The 19,465-nt window shown below is 40.1% G+C and overlaps 1 protein-coding gene across 1 annotated transcript in view; it reads left to right on the top strand.

Annotated features, from left to right (window-relative positions):
* LOC143164172 (netrin-4-like) overlaps positions 1–18,276 on the top strand; it is a 55,922-nt gene extending 37,646 nt beyond the window's left edge. Inside the window, exons 5-10 of the mRNA XM_076346417.1 lie at positions 327–515; positions 8,295–8,508; positions 9,305–9,441; positions 10,454–10,522; positions 11,674–11,844; positions 14,826–18,276. Coding sequence (XP_076202532.1) covers positions 327–515; positions 8,295–8,508; positions 9,305–9,441; positions 10,454–10,522; positions 11,674–11,844; positions 14,826–14,962 — 917 coding nt within the window. The 3' untranslated portion in view covers positions 14,963–18,276. The remainder of the gene's footprint in view (positions 1–326; positions 516–8,294; positions 8,509–9,304; positions 9,442–10,453; positions 10,523–11,673; positions 11,845–14,825) is intronic.
* Positions 18,277–19,465: the final 1,189 nt, after the last annotated feature.

Genomic DNA, 19,465 nt, shown 5'->3' on the forward strand with positions numbered 1-19,465 from the left:
AGAAATCTGTTCTTCATGCAGCTACGTCCCCTCATGTGTTTTAGCATTCCAGGGTTTTGTGCAGGGCTTACGATACCATCAAATTGGTTCGTCTTACTGTAAGAATACCACACAGCTCACAACCTCCCAAGTTTCTCAGACCCTGCTGGGACTCTCACTCTTTGTTGCAATTTCTAGTTTTTATGAAAATCAAGGATTTCAGGCAGATGAAATGTGTTACATTCAGATATTTCCTCCATGATTTACAGTAGGAAAATGATACCATTTGAATAGTATTGCTGTGTCTATTATATAAGCCTGAAATATATTCTCCTGTTTCCCACCAGAGTGTCGCTGTCACAACCATGCTGATAGCTGCCATTTTGATCTGAGTGTTTGGCTGGCATCAGGAAAGCGCAGTGGTGGAGTCTGTGACAACTGCAAGCATAACACAGAGGGACATCGGTGTCAAAGGTGCAAACCAGGGTATTACCGAGATAGAGGGAAACCCATGTCTTCTACAGAGGTCTGCAAACGTAAGTGACTATTGTTAACGTGTGGTGAAGACGAATGGTGGAAGAATCATTAAAAGAATGATTAAAAGAAAGAAATCAATAACTCCTGTAGAAGCAACTCACAAGTATTACTGTCCTTTCTTTGTATTCTTTTCCTAAACTACAGCTTTCTGATGAAAGGTCATCTTCCTGATTTTCTGTGTTTATTTCTCCCCCTGGTATCACACTTTTTGTTGTGATAACTACTACAGTTCTCCAAATGCACTGCATTTTGGGGAAAGGTACATTCTTCTTGTGCTTGCATTTAAAACAATATGGTTCCTTTTTTCTTGAGGCACATTTTATTTACCTGTTTTTTTCTGCACCTCAAGACTGTGTGTGCCTATGTATAAGCTATTGTCAAGTTCCACTTGATTGTGCAACATCTGTGCACATAAATATATATAATAATGGCTGCAGGAGGTGTAGGAAGCATGAGACCATGCATATCCACTTGGGAACAAATAGATCAGAGCTCACTCAGACTTATCTCTGGATTCTACAGCTGTATTATGGGGTGCTTTGCCCAAATTAATTGCCTCATTAACACTTCAGCAGGATGTGTTAGGAAGTAACTCGGGCATAGAGGCACTAATGGTTGTACGCAGAGGGTGTACAACCTCTGGATCAAGGTAGTTTGCACCCAGCCAGTCTGGAACATAGCCCAAATCTCCCTTACTTAGTGTAAACATTTCCTGAGTATCCTGCCAGGCTTCACACATCTGATTCCATCTGGCATCTATTTGAGAGGTTGCTATTTCCAACAATATACATCATTTCATTTCTCCCTTTGGATAGTTTTCCTTCCCCGTAGACATCAGTTGCCAGCACAGTTGCCAGCACAGAGAACTTCATCCTCTGTCATCTGTACTCATGCCCACTGGCATCATGTGCTTTTGAAGCTTTCCTGACCCTTTGATGTTCTTCATCAAGATTCCTCTTAAGCACTCAGGTTACAAACACTCCTCTCCCTACGACTGCATGGCCTGTGATATTGCTTAAACTTTTTGTGCACAACACATCCTATGTTTCTGCTCTTTTGTATTCTTTCCACTGGATCTTAGTGCCAGCACAGACTGCTTCCACACAACCCCTTCTTTCTGATTTCACAACATTCATCACAGAACACTGATCAGCAGGCAGGACTGGGGGTGAGCTTATCTAACTCACCCTGAATCCCATAGTGTTCTATGGTGGCCCCTTTCTAATCCTGTTTCTACTCTGAGCAGATTTGCTACAGGGAAATATTGTAATGAGAATAAATTCTGTGCCAGAAGATTAGTTTTCAATCTCATAGTGCCTGAAAGAATCTGTGTATGAACTCTTGTATTTAACAGCAGGGTGATGGTGTAGTAACCAACATCATGTGTAATATTAGATAACCACTAAAGTCAAGGAGCACTGGAGAGCAGTGAAGAGGAAAAAACATTGTTTGAAAATACAGCCTATCTGTGTGGAAACCCTAGAACAGTCTGCCTGGATGAAATCAGACCTTGACTCTACCTCTGCCTCTTTTGTCTGGTCTGGTTACAGGCCTCTCAGTACCTCCTGCCAATACTCTGCATAGCAAAAGAAAAACTGTTCAGAAATTTACCTTGTTGAAAGAGCTTTATTCCTATCGTGCCAGTCAAGCACAATAATGTTCTTTTCACCTGGGAACATGCTGCTGCCAGCAGAAGGCCCCCAAATGCAATTGTTCCCACTCTGACTTGCACTCTCAGGTCTAGATAGCTGCCATCCTGCTTTAGCCACCTGAAAGTTATATGTCTCTTCTAGGCTCCCTGTACAGTCAGTGGAGAAACAGCGGGACCTCTAGGGAATGATTTATTGCAGTCTAACGTAGATGCCTGAGATAGATGAGCTGAATTGCCCTCTAGAGGATATCTATTTCTCTTCCTTGACTTAAGAGGTATTCTGGATCATTAGCCTGCACTAGAGTTTCTGTTGGTTGAGACTAATCTAACAGGTTTGATTCAGCATTATTGCAAATAGGTAAGCATGACCCTATCTGTGCACGATTCAAGTCAATGGGACCTTTCACGGTGAAATGCTTGTCATATCAAGATACAAGGAAGGGTATTGCAGTTCACTCTAGAAGCCTCAGCTTTTACGGCAGACTGATGTGTGCATGATGCTTGTACCTGTGTGGAAATAAAAGGGACACTGCAGATATAACTACAGAGTTAAGAGAATCCTGGGAGGGGGGTGGTTAGTCTGTGCCTTTTCTCTTTTATTTAAAGTGAGAAGGAGAATTTCCACAATGACATTTGACAAATTACCTTAATAGGGTAGTGTTTTGTATGATGAAAGAACTGATCCCCAAACACTTCCCCATGTGGTTTGCAGGCAGTGTATAAGTGTGCACTTCATATTATGCTGTACCTCTGCAGAGAATTTTCAGGGAACACTTCACTACTTTGGTTATTATCAATGAGAGCAAAACGAGAAGCACCAGTGCAGACAGGAAGAGTTGTTTTGGTTAGCACAGACTCAGTCTGATAGAGCGAAGATTTCACCTCCAGGAGCATCATCAGCTCCTTATGCCTAGAGCTGATATTAAACTGAAAGGCCTCATGCAGGATATAACAGAGGCCCTCTTCTCCATCCTTTAGGTTGCAAAACTTGCATTGCTATTAAACTTAATCTGGTGTGGTCTGAGTAAATTGTTCAGGTTGCGTGACCCTAAAAACAACTCTGGTTACTCAGTAAAAAACAGTTACTGTTTTGAGCATTGCTAATATGTAAGAAATTAGACAATTAGACCACCAGGTACATTTCTCTCATACCTCAGCCTGCTGATCATAAATTGAAGAGCTGCCACTTCTGGATTAGCATGTTTGTGAGGATTTAAATGTACCAATTCCAAGGCATCATCTCACTTTGAGAAAACCACGCAAACAGTGCCAGACTAACAACACTAAATGAAAACCCCACCCACTGGGCAAGTGCTGAAAAGCAGTAATAAACTGGAAACAGCCGACTGAATGGATGATTTTGGTGAGAGCAACCTGGTCCTCAGCTTCCCATTTTGAACTCAGAGGAAAAAAAAAACCTCAATGGGAGATCAAAACTTGACCCTTGTGTACAGTAGATACTGAGCTGGGAAAGGAAATCTGATGAAAAAGCTGAATGAAATGCTGTGCTAATCCCTTTGAGAAAGCACGCTTGAAGAGTGCTCTGCCATCCAGAGCAAAGTCTAGGTTCAGCTGTGACATCCCCCTCAGGCTCCCAGAAAGTTAACAGGACACTGCCCAGGCCCAGAAAAAGTCTTTAAGCATTAGTCATAATAATGAACAGCATTCTCTCTTAATCACTGCTAGGAAAAAAAAGTTGTATAACAATTGGATGTCCTGGCACTATCCAAACCACCCTTTGTTGACCCTCCAATGTGAGACTGAAAAGACATTCCCATGAAAAAAAAAATCTGTTGAAATTTGACATGTAAGTGTGAATCTGCTATTCCTTTTTGTCTGCAGAGGTAGCCTGCCTCCAATCCCTTTGCTTCTCCTGTTCCTAGCAGCTGGGGATGAATGAGAGCCAGGTCGTGTGCACAGCCTTGTTTTGACACTGCTTAGATCTATAGTTAAAAAAAAAAAGGCAGGCATGAAAAGAGCCCCAGAGCAAGGCACACACCTGCCTGTTATTGGGGGTGACAACACAGGATTAAGTAGTTTGGATATAGACTTGTATGGGAGCTTTGACTCGGAAGCCTAATCGTTTCCTAACCAATGGTTAGAAAAGCTGCTGTATCCTTGGCTCTTTCCTGTGGCTTATTTGGAGGCTTAAGGGATCCTTCTGAAATGGCACCATCTTTTGTACTCACCCTTTGCTTAGCTTAAAAAATAATGCAGGCATGTAGACCTATTAAAAAGGGTCTCCAGGAAAACAAGCTTTTTTACTCTAAGCGCAAGGGCTGAAAATTAAAATGTGCCCAGATGCACATGCACACACACACACACTCTGAAAAGCTCTGCTTCTCATCCTTTTACTTCTGAGCAGAGGGAGTGAACTTTTAATTGTAATATCACAAAGGCCTGATCACATCTTGGTTCAAAGTCTGTCTTAATCAGCCCTGACCACACACACAGCTGTCTATCTCATTTCCTTCATTTAAGAAACATCACTGGCCGAGTCAATCCCCACATCTGACATGCTTTAAAACGTGCCCTGATTTGGTCATATGCTCCAAAGATGCACATGTATATATTTCAGGTTCAAAAGGCTTTGTTTGATTTTTCATTTTGCCTGTTTTTCATCAAATAGCCAGAGTCTGCTCATAGCTACATCTTATGCAGTGTTATTAGACAGAAGTTTAAGGCAAGATACCTCAAAGTCCACTGAATTACTTGGAGCACTTGCTATTTTCCTATAAGTTGGGATCATATTGTTACAACCAATATTATATTTTACATCTGCGTCTAATTACATGGGAAAGACAGCTGTGCTGAGGGCAGACAGATTTGAGGACTTGAGTGGAGGCTGCTGTATGAATTATTCATTTTTCATTATTCCATATCTCCTCCTTTTTACAATAGTTTGACAAAACATACTTAGTATAGGAGTGAGACTAAAAGGCAAGAGGATGCTTTGTGATACTTCGTGACTGATAGCCAATTCTAAAGTACAATGATGAAATTTTTCATTACGCTGCTGTCAAGGGGAGAACCCAAATAAACCAGCCATCTCTGAGCCAGAACTGTCTGCACACCGTCCCTAACATAATTGATGATGCCTTTGACAAACAAGGCCATTGTCTTGTCGGCTGGTGTTTTGTTAGACAGGGAGGCGGATGGAGAGAAAACTAGGGTTTGCCAAGAGAAAAGAAGCAAAAATCAGCAGGGAAAGATGCTGTGTTGTCAAATATTGGGAAATGTAAAAGGGTGAGGTTTTGGAAACTTGCTTTTACTTTTCTTTAATTGTGAGGTTTATCTGCAAATCTGTGGTACTATTAAACAGATAAAACTTAGTCATCAACAGCTGCCCCTTCAGCATGTGACATGCGGGCTCTTATTTTGGGAGTTACCTTAGATGCACAACTGGGATTTTGGCCATAATTCTCTGGAAGCCAGACAATGTACACACCCAAGCTGAAATGCTAAATAAACACAGACTGAGTAAAGCATTCGCAAGCCATTTGTATAACTCATCTGAAAGTGTTGTACATTTATTGATTCAGCTTGCTTTCTGATCCACCAGAAGCTGTCCCGGTTTCTAATTGGGGAATATGCCCCACAGTTCATTTGGGAACATTAGTTTTCCTGAACTGCAGCCCCAAAATGGAAAAAAAAAAAAAAAAAAAAAAGCAGCACTTTTTTCCTACCTCCTCATCAGATTTTGCCAATGCTGTCAGTCACTGTCCTGTAATACTTTCCCTTAGGAATAGGATGGGAGAAGGTCTCATCTTCCTGAATCAGGCTCTACTTTCAGTTGGTGATAGGTAGTCTATATGATGCTAATGATTTACCCATCTGTTATGTGACCCTAACTGATGAAACCGGAAAACGGGAAATAAGAGGGGAATAAAGACGGACCCAGAAGTTGCAGAAATATCAGAAATTTAAGGCAAAAACTCCACAGGTAGATCCTACATACAGAGATATTACAGTGAAATTGGAAACCTGGATTCAAGCCAACCCAGATGTTGGCAACCTCTTACTTCTTGTGGCTCAGACCTGTCTGCAGTAAAGGAACCGTGTGTTTCCCCCCCTTATCCCCAAATCTATGACATCCATTTTTTTCAGTGACGGACAGAACGAAGTGTCTCCTCTTTTAGGGTGATGTAGTCAGCCCTGCAAAAATCTGGGCGAAAATAATTCAAGTTGAGCAGCAACAAATCAGAACTTGCCTTTGAAACTGTCAGTGCTAATGAGCACTTCATTGTTACACCTGCTCTCCAGAACTGACAGCAAAATCCCTGGGTTTGCTCCCAAAGTCAAGACTGCTTTGTGGCAAACAGGCGAGCCTGCTGCCATCCGCCAACCAGCTCATTGTGTTGAGTACATTGCCCATGACAGCACGCTTATTTTCTGTCCTTAGGCTATTGTGCTAGTGTCCCTTGAAAACAACGGACTGAGATCTGTCTACAGCAGAGTGTAATAATATTATTAAAAATATTGGCATAAAGAACACAGGGCATGGTAAAAAAAAAAACTATGTAGTAAGCAGATCATAAGAGAAATGCCCTTTAAACAAAATTGCTCACCCTTTTTCTCGTACTATTTTCAAAAGATATTTTCTTTTCTTGAGCATCAACTATGAGGTTGCAGATGAAAGTGAATCTGACTCTGCTACACTTAACACTCTTTATAGTCATATACTTGCCCATTCCCCTTGGAAAATGATGTGTGGAATCAGAGTGTTCATTTGGTCTCTTATCTGTGAGCTCATGAAGAAAAGTAGTTTGATCAGAAGCAATGATGGGCAAACTTCAAAAGCTTTGGAGATCATGTTTGGTTCAGATAAGCATCCAAAAGGCTGGTCCCTGATCCAAGCTATCTAAACACCTTGGGTGTCCAACATTTAACTGAAAATCTCTGTTAAAGCGGGTCTTAGCCACAAGATTTTTATTTCTGCCCTCTTCCAGATGGATGAAGTAGTGATGCATTTCCTTTTCAGTCTCTGCTACAAGCAGAAGCCAGGGCATGCTGCTTTGTTAATACAAAAAAGAGCTGAAATATGAAGGCCTGGAGTTCAGCTCAGTTCTCAGTTTAATCAAACTTGTTTGAATATCAGAAATGAGTGGGTATGTTTATTGCTTGTATTTTACCTCTGCAGAGCTGTTGGCAGCAGGCTTGACCATCTCAGCTAGCCTCTGCCCTGATGGAGAGGAATCAACTGTGTTGGCTTTGCACCACTATCTGTATATTACTTTCCACCTCGCTCCCTGATGCTGTCACACTGGGAATGTACTGATGGCCTGGGATTATGACAATTTATTGTCTCTGAAGGCAGAGTTGCTCACAGGAGCTGTTTTACTACCAAGTTGCCTTGGGTTGCCAGGCTGATGTCAAACTGGCTATAGCATTAGAAAGATCTGGGGTTTTTTCCCTCCTATTTGCTGATCTCCAGCTACATGTAAAATACGTCTAGTGAGTTTAGAGATCTTCTCTCATTCTGTCCACCTTCCTTATAGCAAATCTGCTCACGTATTCGTACAAAAAATTTCATCAGCTTCCTTACACACATACAGTACTGCATGGTGAGATGTGTCCCTTAGAACTCGTACTGAAGGAAATTTGTGGACTCTGGAGGCAGAAATCGAAAAAACATTTCAGGTCATCTGAAGCACCTGCATAAGCCGCATCTAGCCCCAGAGGAAACAGTAGTTTTGTGATCTCTGTGTTCACAGGAAAGACAACATAGGCAATAATTATAATTTTTTACCTCGTCCATGCTAGCGAGTTTTTTTGCAAAACACTTTGAAAGTGAATCACCTGCAAGCCTCTTCAAAAATAAACACACAGTGGAGGCTTCCTGCCACCGCTTCAAAACCCTGTACAGTCAAGATTTGTGTAGTAGGGAAGAACTGACTTTCACACATAAATGGGTCCCAGTTGGACTTGGTTTGCAGTGCTTAATGAGTTAAAAAGAAACAAAAATAATATTGCAAATGTAGGCTGACAATGCAATGTTTACCAGTTCTGACTTAAAACTTCCGAGCATAAGGAAGGGGGCACGAGTTTATCAGCCTTGCAAGAATGTCACTTAACCAGATGACCCCTGGGCACATAATCTCAGTCACCTCTTACCGTATCTCCATAGCTTGCGCCTGCCAGCCAATGGGTTCAGCCGACGCAACTTTCAGCAGAAGCTGGCGATGCCACCCCAAGACGGGATTCTGCTACTGCAAGCCAGGTGTGGCAGGCCCCAACTGCGATAGATGTCTCATGGGCTACTGGGGCTTTGGAGAAAATGGCTGTCGCCCTTGTGACTGTGCCAGAGACTGCGACCAGCATACTGGAAACTGTTTCAATGGGTAAAGAAGCCCTCCTTTGGGTTCACTTTGAGATGGGATTCTGTGAAATGAAACAAAGATTAACTGAAATACCGCAGCAATGACAGTAATTGGAGGATGCTGGAGGGTGCACAATCATTTGAAAAGGTGGCTGTAAATCATAAAAGATTTCTTAGATTCCATTTGGTGGCTGGCACACTTTTAAGTCCATTGTATTATCCAAGGCAAACTGGAAATGATGACTTTTTGCAGTAATAATAGGCAACTCCACAACCCCATGGAAATATGTACAGCATCTTTAAATACACCTGTTTACCTTGGAAATAGATGGAAGAGTCTGGAGAGCTTGCCTCTCATCTGTGCCCAGGGTAAAATGAATTACAAGGTCTCCCTCTTGTTTCTAGAGGGCAGGCATCTGTACCCCAAACGTGCATTAATCAGTACAGAAATCCTATGATTTGCTGAGTGACTGCAGTTTTATGGGTCCTGCAGGTGCCCTCAGTTCCTAGTGACACCAACAAGTGGTCACTAACTTGGAGTTACTTAATTCCATAAAAACAAACAAACAAAAGCAAAAAAGGCCCAATACGTAGTTACTTTAAAAAATGCTAAGCCAGCAGTGGTAAGGCCTGCTTTACCACTAGGTAAAAGTCTAGATCTTGTGATGTCTCCATATGGCATGAAGTCTTGCTCTTATTTGCACTCCCAACCTGAAGAAAGCAAGCTCATCTGTCTGGATACAGCCACATGTTACAAACACCTGCTTCCCACCCATCTCGTGTCCTAACCAAGTCTTCTGTTTTACGTGTCCCCCCAGCTATGACAATGAGCCATTCTTTAACATCCCCATTGGGGGACGAATCCCTGACCTTGTGCAAACACCAACCAACGAGAGCGAAGAGGAGTGGAAATGGAATGACCATGAGCAGGGATTTTCTGCACTGAGGCACCCAGGTACAGCCCAGAGTCTGGGAACATTTAGTAACTTCACTAAGTGCCAGTTCTTTCTTCTCTCCACCCTGACTTAAATTCCCCCACTCATCTCTAGCTTGTCTGTCCTCCACCTGCTGGCAGTATCTGCTAATCTGAATTATGTAAGTTATCATTACACTTAACATTGTTATTTTCCAAACCAACTGTACTATCCAACTTTGGTTTTGGAAATTGGTAAGTCATGAATAAGATTGTGTGGAAAAAATACTCTCCTTTTGTTGTCGTAATTATAACGCTTATGATTTTACACAGCTCCTTCTCAAGCATCCAGTTGCTGTTCAGAACTTCAAATGCTATTTGTAAAAAGATCATGTCAGCCATCACTGAAATGCACCACCTCTGGGGTTGAACGCAAGTGATTTTAAGAGTAAGATATTCCTCATGGCACAATAGCTCAGGAGAGAAAGTAAAGTATACTGTATCCAGCTAAAGTTACAAAGTAGGCTTATAGAATGAGGTGGAGCCTTTAATACTTAAATAGTTCTCAGTTTTGCTTGCGGTGTATGAAGGTCAGCACTTACCAGCATCAATGGCTTTGTAAGACCCAGAGGTAATAGTGCCACCTATTGCATATCTTGACTTTTCTGAGAGGGATATTACCTTAATACCAGCAAGGATCAGCATTTCTTAGCTTATGGGATCGAACAAGGGTATTATTACTTACATGATTTACACCTGGATCTGATTCTTACAAATCTCTTTATTAGTATCAGTTTATTAACTGTACAATAGACCCCATGAGGGCTGCATTTTACTTGACAGTACTGATCAGATTTCAGAACAATTATTGTATCATCTAACAAGAAACAGATTTGCAAATAACTGAGCTCACTCTCAAACTTACTCTTAAGATCCATGCAGATTATGGGAGCTATATACATACGACTTTATAACTGAGTATCATTTGCTTTTCTTTTCTCTCTCATGTCCTGGCTCTTCTCCAACCCTTTGTGTTCTGTGGTTCCCCTGCTAGAAAAGTGTGTGTGCAAAGAAAAGGTGCTTGGAAGCGTCACTGACTTCTGCCAAATGAAATATGCTTATGGTAAGTGGGTGACATGCCCTCAAGGTATGATAATTTCACAATGTTCTCTCTATGCATGTTATTAGCTGATAGCTATGAAAAATGACAGGACTGGCTAAGTCATGAAATAAGAGGTAGGATTTCTTCTGCCTTTTTTGTCTAGTGACATGTCCAACTTCTGATCAGAACTGAATAGCATTTTTCATGCAAGGCTCTGCGGTGTCTCCCTTCCACCCAGTTAGCTTCCCTCTTTACAGCAGCGGGAGTGCTAGAATTGTAAGTCAGTGGAATGGTCGGCCTCTACATCAAGAATAAATGATAAAAACCTTGCATCTAAGCTGCCATTGTTTGTGCACTCATTATGCAGGTTCAAATGGCCATGCTTGTTTACCAAGAATGTATTTAATACTATGGTTTATGAACACCTGGTTCATGCCATCACATGAAGCAAGAAAGGAAAGCTCTGGGATCCAGAGGTTTGATGTGCTTGTGTCATGACACAACAAAGCCTGCTTGTGGGACTGAACTAGATGAACCTACCCTGCCAAAAAGTCAGGGGATCCTATTAAATTAAAGGAACAGAAATTTATCATAGCAACCAGATGTTGGGCTACAAAACAAAAATGCTTTTTCTGGTTTGTTGTGCAATCACAGAATTTTAGCCATGTGACATGCCTGCAGTCTGATGGGGAAACTTCCTGACTTCCTTCCTGTAGAGCAGACAATCCCTTCCCACAGGACAAAATTTTTGAGAGGCCAGTGTTAAAGCTCAACACAAGTTTTCAAACTGCAAAATATAAAGCCTAGAATCAGTGCACTTAAAATCAGACTGTTAGCTGCTGATCTGTTTTTTCCACCCTTCCTATGTATACATACAAGTGCTTTCCTACGATTTCCAAGTGTTTGACATCAGCTCATTAAAAAGTAGTTGCTAAATAACATGGTGAAAGGATCAGTTAACTACTTCAATAGAAAAATCTAGTTTTTCTTCTCCAAATTTATTTAGAAGAACCATGACTGAAGTGGACAAGCATTGGAACACACTTGCTGTACAACTGCAGTGTTTTTTCATGTCTTCTTTCAAGGTGCTAAAATTCTACCTTTTAGCAGCATAAAACAAAATTCATTTAGAAATTCATTGTTGGTCTCTATCTTGGTATGTTTTCTGGCAGTGATAAAAGCAAGAATCCTATCAGCTCATGACAAAGGGACCCATGCAGAAGTTGTTGTGAAAGTGAAGAAGGTCCTGAAATCAGGCAAAGTGAAAATTGCTCGGAGCAACAGAAGCATTTACCCAGAATCCTGGACCAACAGGGGATGTACATGTCCCATTCTCAATCCTGGTAAGGACAAAATACTTACCAGGTATTTTCCTTTCCCTGTAAACAGTGGTGACAATTCATTATGAACATTAGCTATGGCTACTTAACACTTCCCATCGGTCTTTCCGGGGGCAGAGTCCTTTGATTCATCCACACCAACAAGGGAGTCAATAGACAGCTGCAGGAAAAAGCATTTTCTTATCAGAGAACAAAGTTTTACCAAAAAGCCCAAATCTCCCTGGAAATGTTTTACTTTCAGTGACTTTATTTGATCTTCCAGAATATTTGTAACTAGAAAAATGTTTGTAAGAAAAAAAATCCCTGTACTTTTATGTCCAAAGAGTTTTCTTCCTCAGTCTGTATTCTCACATCATTCTTTACTTCTTTTTGGAAAAACTAGAAATTATTATGAAAATTTGGAAAGTGGAGGGAATCTAACTTCTTCTATACCTTTGTAATGGTTTCAAATAATGAAAAGTAAGTCTTTCTTCTACTGTAAATTCTAGTGCATTCAATGGTTTGTTCCATCAAAGGCTAAAGCTGACAACCTGAAGCATATTGGAAACCAATCATAGGTGGGAAGCATAAAACCAAATTAATTTAATTTCAAACCAAGTAAGACAGGAAAATCTTTAATAATTAGAAAAATAATCTTTTAAGTAAATAAAGCCCCTCTTTGTATAACCAGCTTAGGATAGGTCTCTAGCTTTGCTCCCTAACCACATTCTAACAGAATGATCCATGTTAGTTCACTTTTAATTATGGGAATCTCCCGGCAGCAGTGGAGTGGAGAAGTAGGGTAGTAGAAAGCAGCTACCTTCTCCCCAGCTCTGCTGCAGGCAGAAACATCACACTATAGACTGCAAAGCTCCATACTACTGCTGAATAATGTTATCAATGGCTGAGCAGATACATTCCGCAATTCAACCTTCCCTATTGCTGCCTTTCCTGCAATACAACTTAGTGGACCACAGAGAGAAATATGTTTACTTGAACAACAGCTGAAATCTCCGGGTAAATCTCAGAATCCTACAAATTTGAGCCTGGACTCTATTTTTTTCAAGTAGAATCATTTAGGTTGGAAAAGCCCTTTAAGATCATCGAGTCCAACTGTAAACCTAACACTGCGAAGTCCACCACTAAAGCATGTCCCTAAGTAGATGCTAGGTGTCTAATTCTGACAGATTTTGATTACTCACAGCTTTCCTTCATATCACTGGAAGTTCCAAGTCTTTGGGACCGTGTCCTGGGACCAAATCCCAGTAAGACAAAGACTTTGGGTGTCATTAAGGTGACCAGTAGTGTATGCTGGGGATCATGTTTCATTATTCAACCTTACACCACAGAAAATGGTGACTTGCTATCATTCTAAAAGCAGCACCTGATGAAAAAAACATGGGGTAATTTTTCTCTCTGAATAGATTAAAAACATATCCACTGAGTGAAAGGAATTCCTTGTGATTCACTTAAAATGTAGGTTTAATCTAACCTTTAAGACAAGTTCTTAGCTGAAATTAGCCACATACAAGAGACAGCTGTTTTAGGAAAAGCTGTGTCAAATCAAACTCTGTATGAATTTCTGCTGTTATGGCAAAATGAACTGTACCGTCTCAGAAACAAATTTTGTCATCCATTATCTGTATCAAGTGAAAGACTGCATCTGAATTTGCATTGAAGTGTAATATGGACCCTGAGCTCTCTTTTTGGGAGTAGTTCTTGAATTGGCACAAAAAATTTTTGGCTTAATGTAGTCCAAATGAACAAGGTGCTTTCCTTTACTTAAACTCCAGTGGCACAGTTGTGCATAATTAAGCATTTACCAGTGCTCCCTATGAAACTGTGGGAGCCCTGAATCAGATATGAATAAAACACATTGCTTAAAGATGATGAGACTACATCTGATCCCACACAGATATTTGAACAGGGAAAATATCACAGGACATTTTTCTCCTTTGTACCGCTCTAGCTTTATTTTGCATCTCTTTAGAAACATAGGGCTGAAGACATACAGTTCAGAAATGTAGATGCTTGAGATACAGGTGTTATGCCATTGCCTCTTGATATAAATTAAAGCTATGGACAGGTCCCCATCACTGCAGTTCTGCAGATTTCAACATATTGTTTGACTGAGCCCCTGCTCCAAGATCACAGTATGCCCTGACTCATGGTGGAAACCTTACTTTTTTGCTCTTGGGGCTTTTACACCCTCCTTTCTATACAAGCATCAGCAGTTGCTTCCCAGCACGTAACTTTCAAGAAGGAGGGCAGGAGGGGACAAAGGCATAAGCAGCAGCCACCAGATCCCTGCAGATCTGTGTGCAGAACCTCACACATAACTTGTCATGGGTGTGCTTCTGTTTCTCTAAATTCTGATCAATGAGGGAATTTTACTTACTACAATTAATGCAACACAAAGAGTGCTTATATACCTACTAAGGCAGTGACATCTTGTTTCTTGTCTCCATGTGTAGTTACCCACTTTTTTGTTCACAGACCTCTTTTTTGAGGCTCTGCTACCTGTATCTTAAGGTTATAATCTAGGAAGTCCAGCTTACTATTTTCATATGTAATACCAGCTTCCACATCTGTTCAGATCAACTTCTGCTACTCATCATACCTATACAAGCCAGGGGTAATGCTACTGAAGCACACGGAGTTACAATGGCTTAAAACAAAGGTCAGATAGAGACTCAAACCTGGTCATCTGCACATGGAGGTGTTGAATTTGTAAGCAGTAAGGCCACTGGAATGAAATCAATTTGTAGTTGTAATTCCTGAGCATAATCATATGACAACATTGAACCTGTGTGCCCAGGAGTCAGCATTGACAATATGCCCATGAAAGTATGTTTACACATAAGATGGCACATGCGTAAACTGGATGAAGCTGGCTAAGATGCTACATGCCAGATGCTTATGAAATAGAGAAATTCTGCATTTAGTTCTGTTTTCTTCTATTTATTGACTGAAGTTTTCTTTTTTTTTTTTTTGTTTTAAACTAGGTACTGACTATCTTATAGCAGGCCAGGAGGACTCTAGGACCAGCAAACTCCTTGTGAACATGAACAGCCTGGTGAAACCCTGGAAAGCATATTTGGGAAAACAAGTATCAGATATTCTTCGAACTGGGTGCAAATAATTTCTGCTTCAGAAGTTACAGTGCTGAACTTTGCCTTTTAGTAACACTGCAGTGAAAGGTGTAGTTAGTTCATGTGTTCCCATTCAACATGCTCCTAGCTGAAGTGATGAAAGCAGATTTACCATCCTTTCTCCTTTCATGTGCTTAGACAGGAAACTTGGGACATGACTACTTTTTTCAAAAAATGCACAGCCTTATCATACAAAATTAACTAGTGCATCATGCATAGGTTACAGGTCAGTTCTTAATTTCAGCCTGATTCCACGCAGCCAGAGAATCATTTTACAAGGCAAAACTAAAGATATGGAATAGTGTTTCCATACGCCAGGTCAGAGCCTGATATTAGTATGCATAAGCTGCTTACATAACGCATTAATTACTTGGGTGTAGTTTTCTTTATAAGTGACCACTAACAGGCAGCAATTTCTTTCAGCTTTACAAGTGGCATAATACTAAACAAGCACATCAAATAATACTTATTTAAAAGAGCTCAGATTGATTTAACATCAGGCTGCAATTATGCCTATATTACAGGCTGCTTTCTAGAAGGCAATATTATTCCATTGCTGCACAGAACAAACTAACACGTGACTTATCTTGGGACAAGGTCCTTTATAGATGTACATTGCTATCATCAGTGCTTAGTGCTGAGGTCTGTTGCAGAAAGCACCTTGGCTCAAACTTGATTCCAAATCCAACCCTTGCTCTTTAAGGTAATTTTGCTCTTTGCTGTAGTACTTTAGTCTGTAACACCACAAAGGTTTCACAGTGATTACCACTAAAAAGCCTTATGCTAGGAAAGAGCCAAAACATGTGAGGAACTAGTAGCTGCTCTAATGTTGAGATTTTAACACTACAAAAGCTACAAGGCAGAAGCAGGAGGAGGTAAATGGATTGGCTGGGCTGTGTATTAAATGAGGTAGCTATAGTTACTGTGAGAGCAACCTGGCTATTCAAACTGCTCAAGACCACTGGCTTTTGATTGCACTTAGTGCTTTCATTCTGCTTTATTTCTCTTGGTCACACTTCACGTTAAGATACTGAAGCTAGGCTTCCTTCCCATTGTGCCTGAGGATTATTTTTTCCCTCCACAGAAGTATAGGAGCGGTAATATCTTCACTCTAAGTAAAAATAGTTCTGTTCTGCAAAAGAATTCTTTCTAAATCAATTTTACCCTACCCTATAGTAATTAAGAGGTAGTTACTTAAATCATTCCCTAACACAATATTTTGAGGAAAGTGTAGTTTAAGACCTGTGTCCCGTTTAAGGACTCACGATCAAATGAAGCTGGTTGGAGCACATTCCCTCATCAAGTAAAGCAGAAATTGTAATGAGTTAGTCTATTCTTTCAGGGGGTTACAGAGAAAAAAGCATGCACACGTGCTACTTTTGCATATTTCTATTCCATGTCTATAATTTTTTAATGCTCTCAGGAAAGAGGAGATATCTTCATTTAGCACTGACTGGCCCACAGAGTATCTAGAAAAACCTAATACTAATGCAGAAGGATGGAAGTCCCAGTCTACAACTTAAGCCATCAGTTTGTTCTCTTTATCACTGGGAACCTGAAAAACCAGCTCCTTTCATTCGTCACTGTTTTCCTTTTAACTTCATATTGGTTGAACAGCAGAAAAATCCTCAGCTCATTTGGAAATGGATGACAGGCAGATATTTACAAAATAAAAGCCCCACTTTTCTCCCAACAGTGCATAAACAGTGTTTCTTCCTCCCCCCTTTTCAGAAAGTCTCCCCTCCTCCATTGCCATTGCTTTCCCTCTTTCACTTCATTATTTATTTGTTGTTACCTAAAGTGGTATCCAACAATGTGGCATCTCCAACAAGCCATTTAATTAATGCAATAAAACACTTTTTAACCAAGGAATTTGGCTTAATTTGAAGTGTCAGCTTACAGAAGTTAAGAGCGTAGCAACTGCTTTCTTTACTGTCTCCAGAAATCATCTCACAACAAAAAGATTGACTAGTTCTTTTTCAAATATCAATAAAAATAAAGATGTGTACCTGAATTTACAGTCTGTTCTCAAAGGGGGGGCCTCTCAGAATAAATGAATATCAAGTGTAGGTTTAGAACTAAGCTGAGGAACATGCTTTTCAACACAGGCCATTTTACCTGCAGGGGATCTTAGTTAATGATGATCATATTCCATTTTAGTTTATACTCAGTACCATATTAAAGCAAACTCCTATATTCCACTTTTTGTGCCAGATTGGTGATTTTATGGGGAGGGTAAACATCTGCATAGTTCCCTTTCGTGGATGAAAATTATTTTTTAAAATGGTCATTTACAAGTATTTCTAGCTACTGCTAGTAGAAATACTATTTGGAACAAGAATATTGATACCTTGGTGTGTTCTCTTGGGGCCTACTATAATACAGCGGTTAATGACTACCAAATGCAAACACTGTTGTATGCAAACAGGATAGTCATCAATATATCACACATTTCAGGTATCTCAAAAGTAGGTAATACATACACACACTTTAGAGAAAAGTGTAAAATGGGTGGGGGAACCCAAAAATATTTAGCTAATTTCTTCTCCTCCTTCTAACCTCCTATTCTTTTTGAGTGTCTAATTTATTTGCAGGTACCTGTATAGTTAAGTCTACTTCATTCCCTCCATTAGAAACATTGCACATTTTGTTCCAACAACTAGCTCTTGTTTAATGGTTCTGCTCTACAGAGTAGCAGATATTCCATAAGCATGGAATTTAATTTGAAAGTGAAAAATGAAAGCACATTAGGATGAGTCAACACTGCAAGTTGACTTTTTATTGGTATTACTACTTCTGCTAATCAGGTATCTCCAAGTTCACAGAGAAGAAAAATAAAAGAATAAAGTTCCAACTTGCACAGAGTTACCATGTGCAATCTCTTTGTTCTGCAGTGCTACAATCCAGGTAGTCTGTCTGAAAATGAGTATCTAAATAGAAATGAACTGCATAGATTAAAGAAGAGATGAGAAAGTTTAAATTGATCACCATGAGACTTTGGAAAGGAAAAAAGTTAATTTTCTTTTGTACTGGTACCTGAAATGAAGATGAGCATGAGACAGCACAAGATGACAACAGTCTTCCTAGTCAAAGCCATTACATATTCCTCAGAACAAGCAAACAAGGTCATACAAAGTAAATTAAAAGAACTACCATAGAAGGTATGGTATTCCTGTACCAAAAAAGAATTGTTTGGTAGGCCTGTGTACAGTATCACATACCTTGTGATCTTCTCTGTGACTGTGTGTCTTAGGTGGCACAGTAATACAAAGAATACTAACATGGAAAAAAGGATGCATTTGCCCAACACTGGACAGCTTCTTTTAGTATGTCTAAAATGGGACCTGTCTAAAATGGCCACATGAACAACCCTGCAGCACCCAAATAGACAAGGTGTCTCACAAGCAGTAGCAACAACATACTAAACAGCAGCAATGATGTATCACTTGGAAAGCCTTTATCCACAAGAAGTCTGGAAAGCTGTGGAAAATTTATAATAGGGCAGGTGACAGCTTGGAGCAGAAGTACATGTAACTTTCTACACAGAGCAGCAAGCTCAGGATTGCTGGAGGTCAAAGTAGCTCTTTAACAGCTGTGCAGCATGTGTATCCATGAATACATTATCATTCTGGCAATGTGAAACCTTAAAGCATCAAAGTAATTCATTAAATGGCCATTGTGAGTGCTGAGCCCTAACTCCAAGTACTGACATATTGCTACTAATGCTCCTCCAGCTTCTGCTCTTGGCAAGCAGCTAAGAAGGAAAACGTACCTATGCACAACCTTTGTGCACTGCTCTTCTGAGAGTGGCTCACTGCTATAAAGCCTAAGTTTTCTCTGTAGCATTTACTGTGTCTCAATTTTTCCATGCTGCTTGATGTAAGCTTTCTTTGAATTGATATAATTCAGCTGATGCGCTCCCTCAAGTCCTCCAGACCTGGAAAAGTTAGTGTGTTATTCATTATGCGTTGTAGCACTTTTTTTTTTTTTACTTAAATCTTCAATTAAAAATACTCAGAAATTTATATTGATGTGAGGTTTGGGATCTATTTTAAAATTTTAAGCCATGCACTCCTCAAACCACATGCACATTAATTCTTTTTAAGTTAATAAACCACAAATGTTCCAAACATCAGGCTCTTGCTTCGATAGTGTTAGCATAGTCAGGCAAATGGAGAACAGCATTTAGCTAATAAGGCAACCATGACATGTTATTTTTCTACTGAGCAACTTACCAAGAAAGTGTACATTCGGTATGAAAACAGGTACAGATTAGAAACACAAAACAGATACAGTTAATTTATCTAAATGGCACATTAATTCAATAACTGACCAAAACCCAATCCTGCAAAATCTTACATGTAGGTACTTGCAGGTGCTTAATTCCCATAAGAAATACACACATGAAGTTTTACTGGTTTGAGGTCTTAATGAGGTCTAAAGAATACTTTAACTGCTCCTTTACACAGAGTTGATTTGTGGGATGCAAGGCA

The sequence above is a fragment of the Aptenodytes patagonicus genome, chromosome 8 (assembly GCF_965638725.1).
Source record: "Aptenodytes patagonicus chromosome 8, bAptPat1.pri.cur, whole genome shotgun sequence".
In the NCBI taxonomy this organism is placed as follows: domain Eukaryota; kingdom Metazoa; phylum Chordata; class Aves; order Sphenisciformes; family Spheniscidae; genus Aptenodytes; species Aptenodytes patagonicus.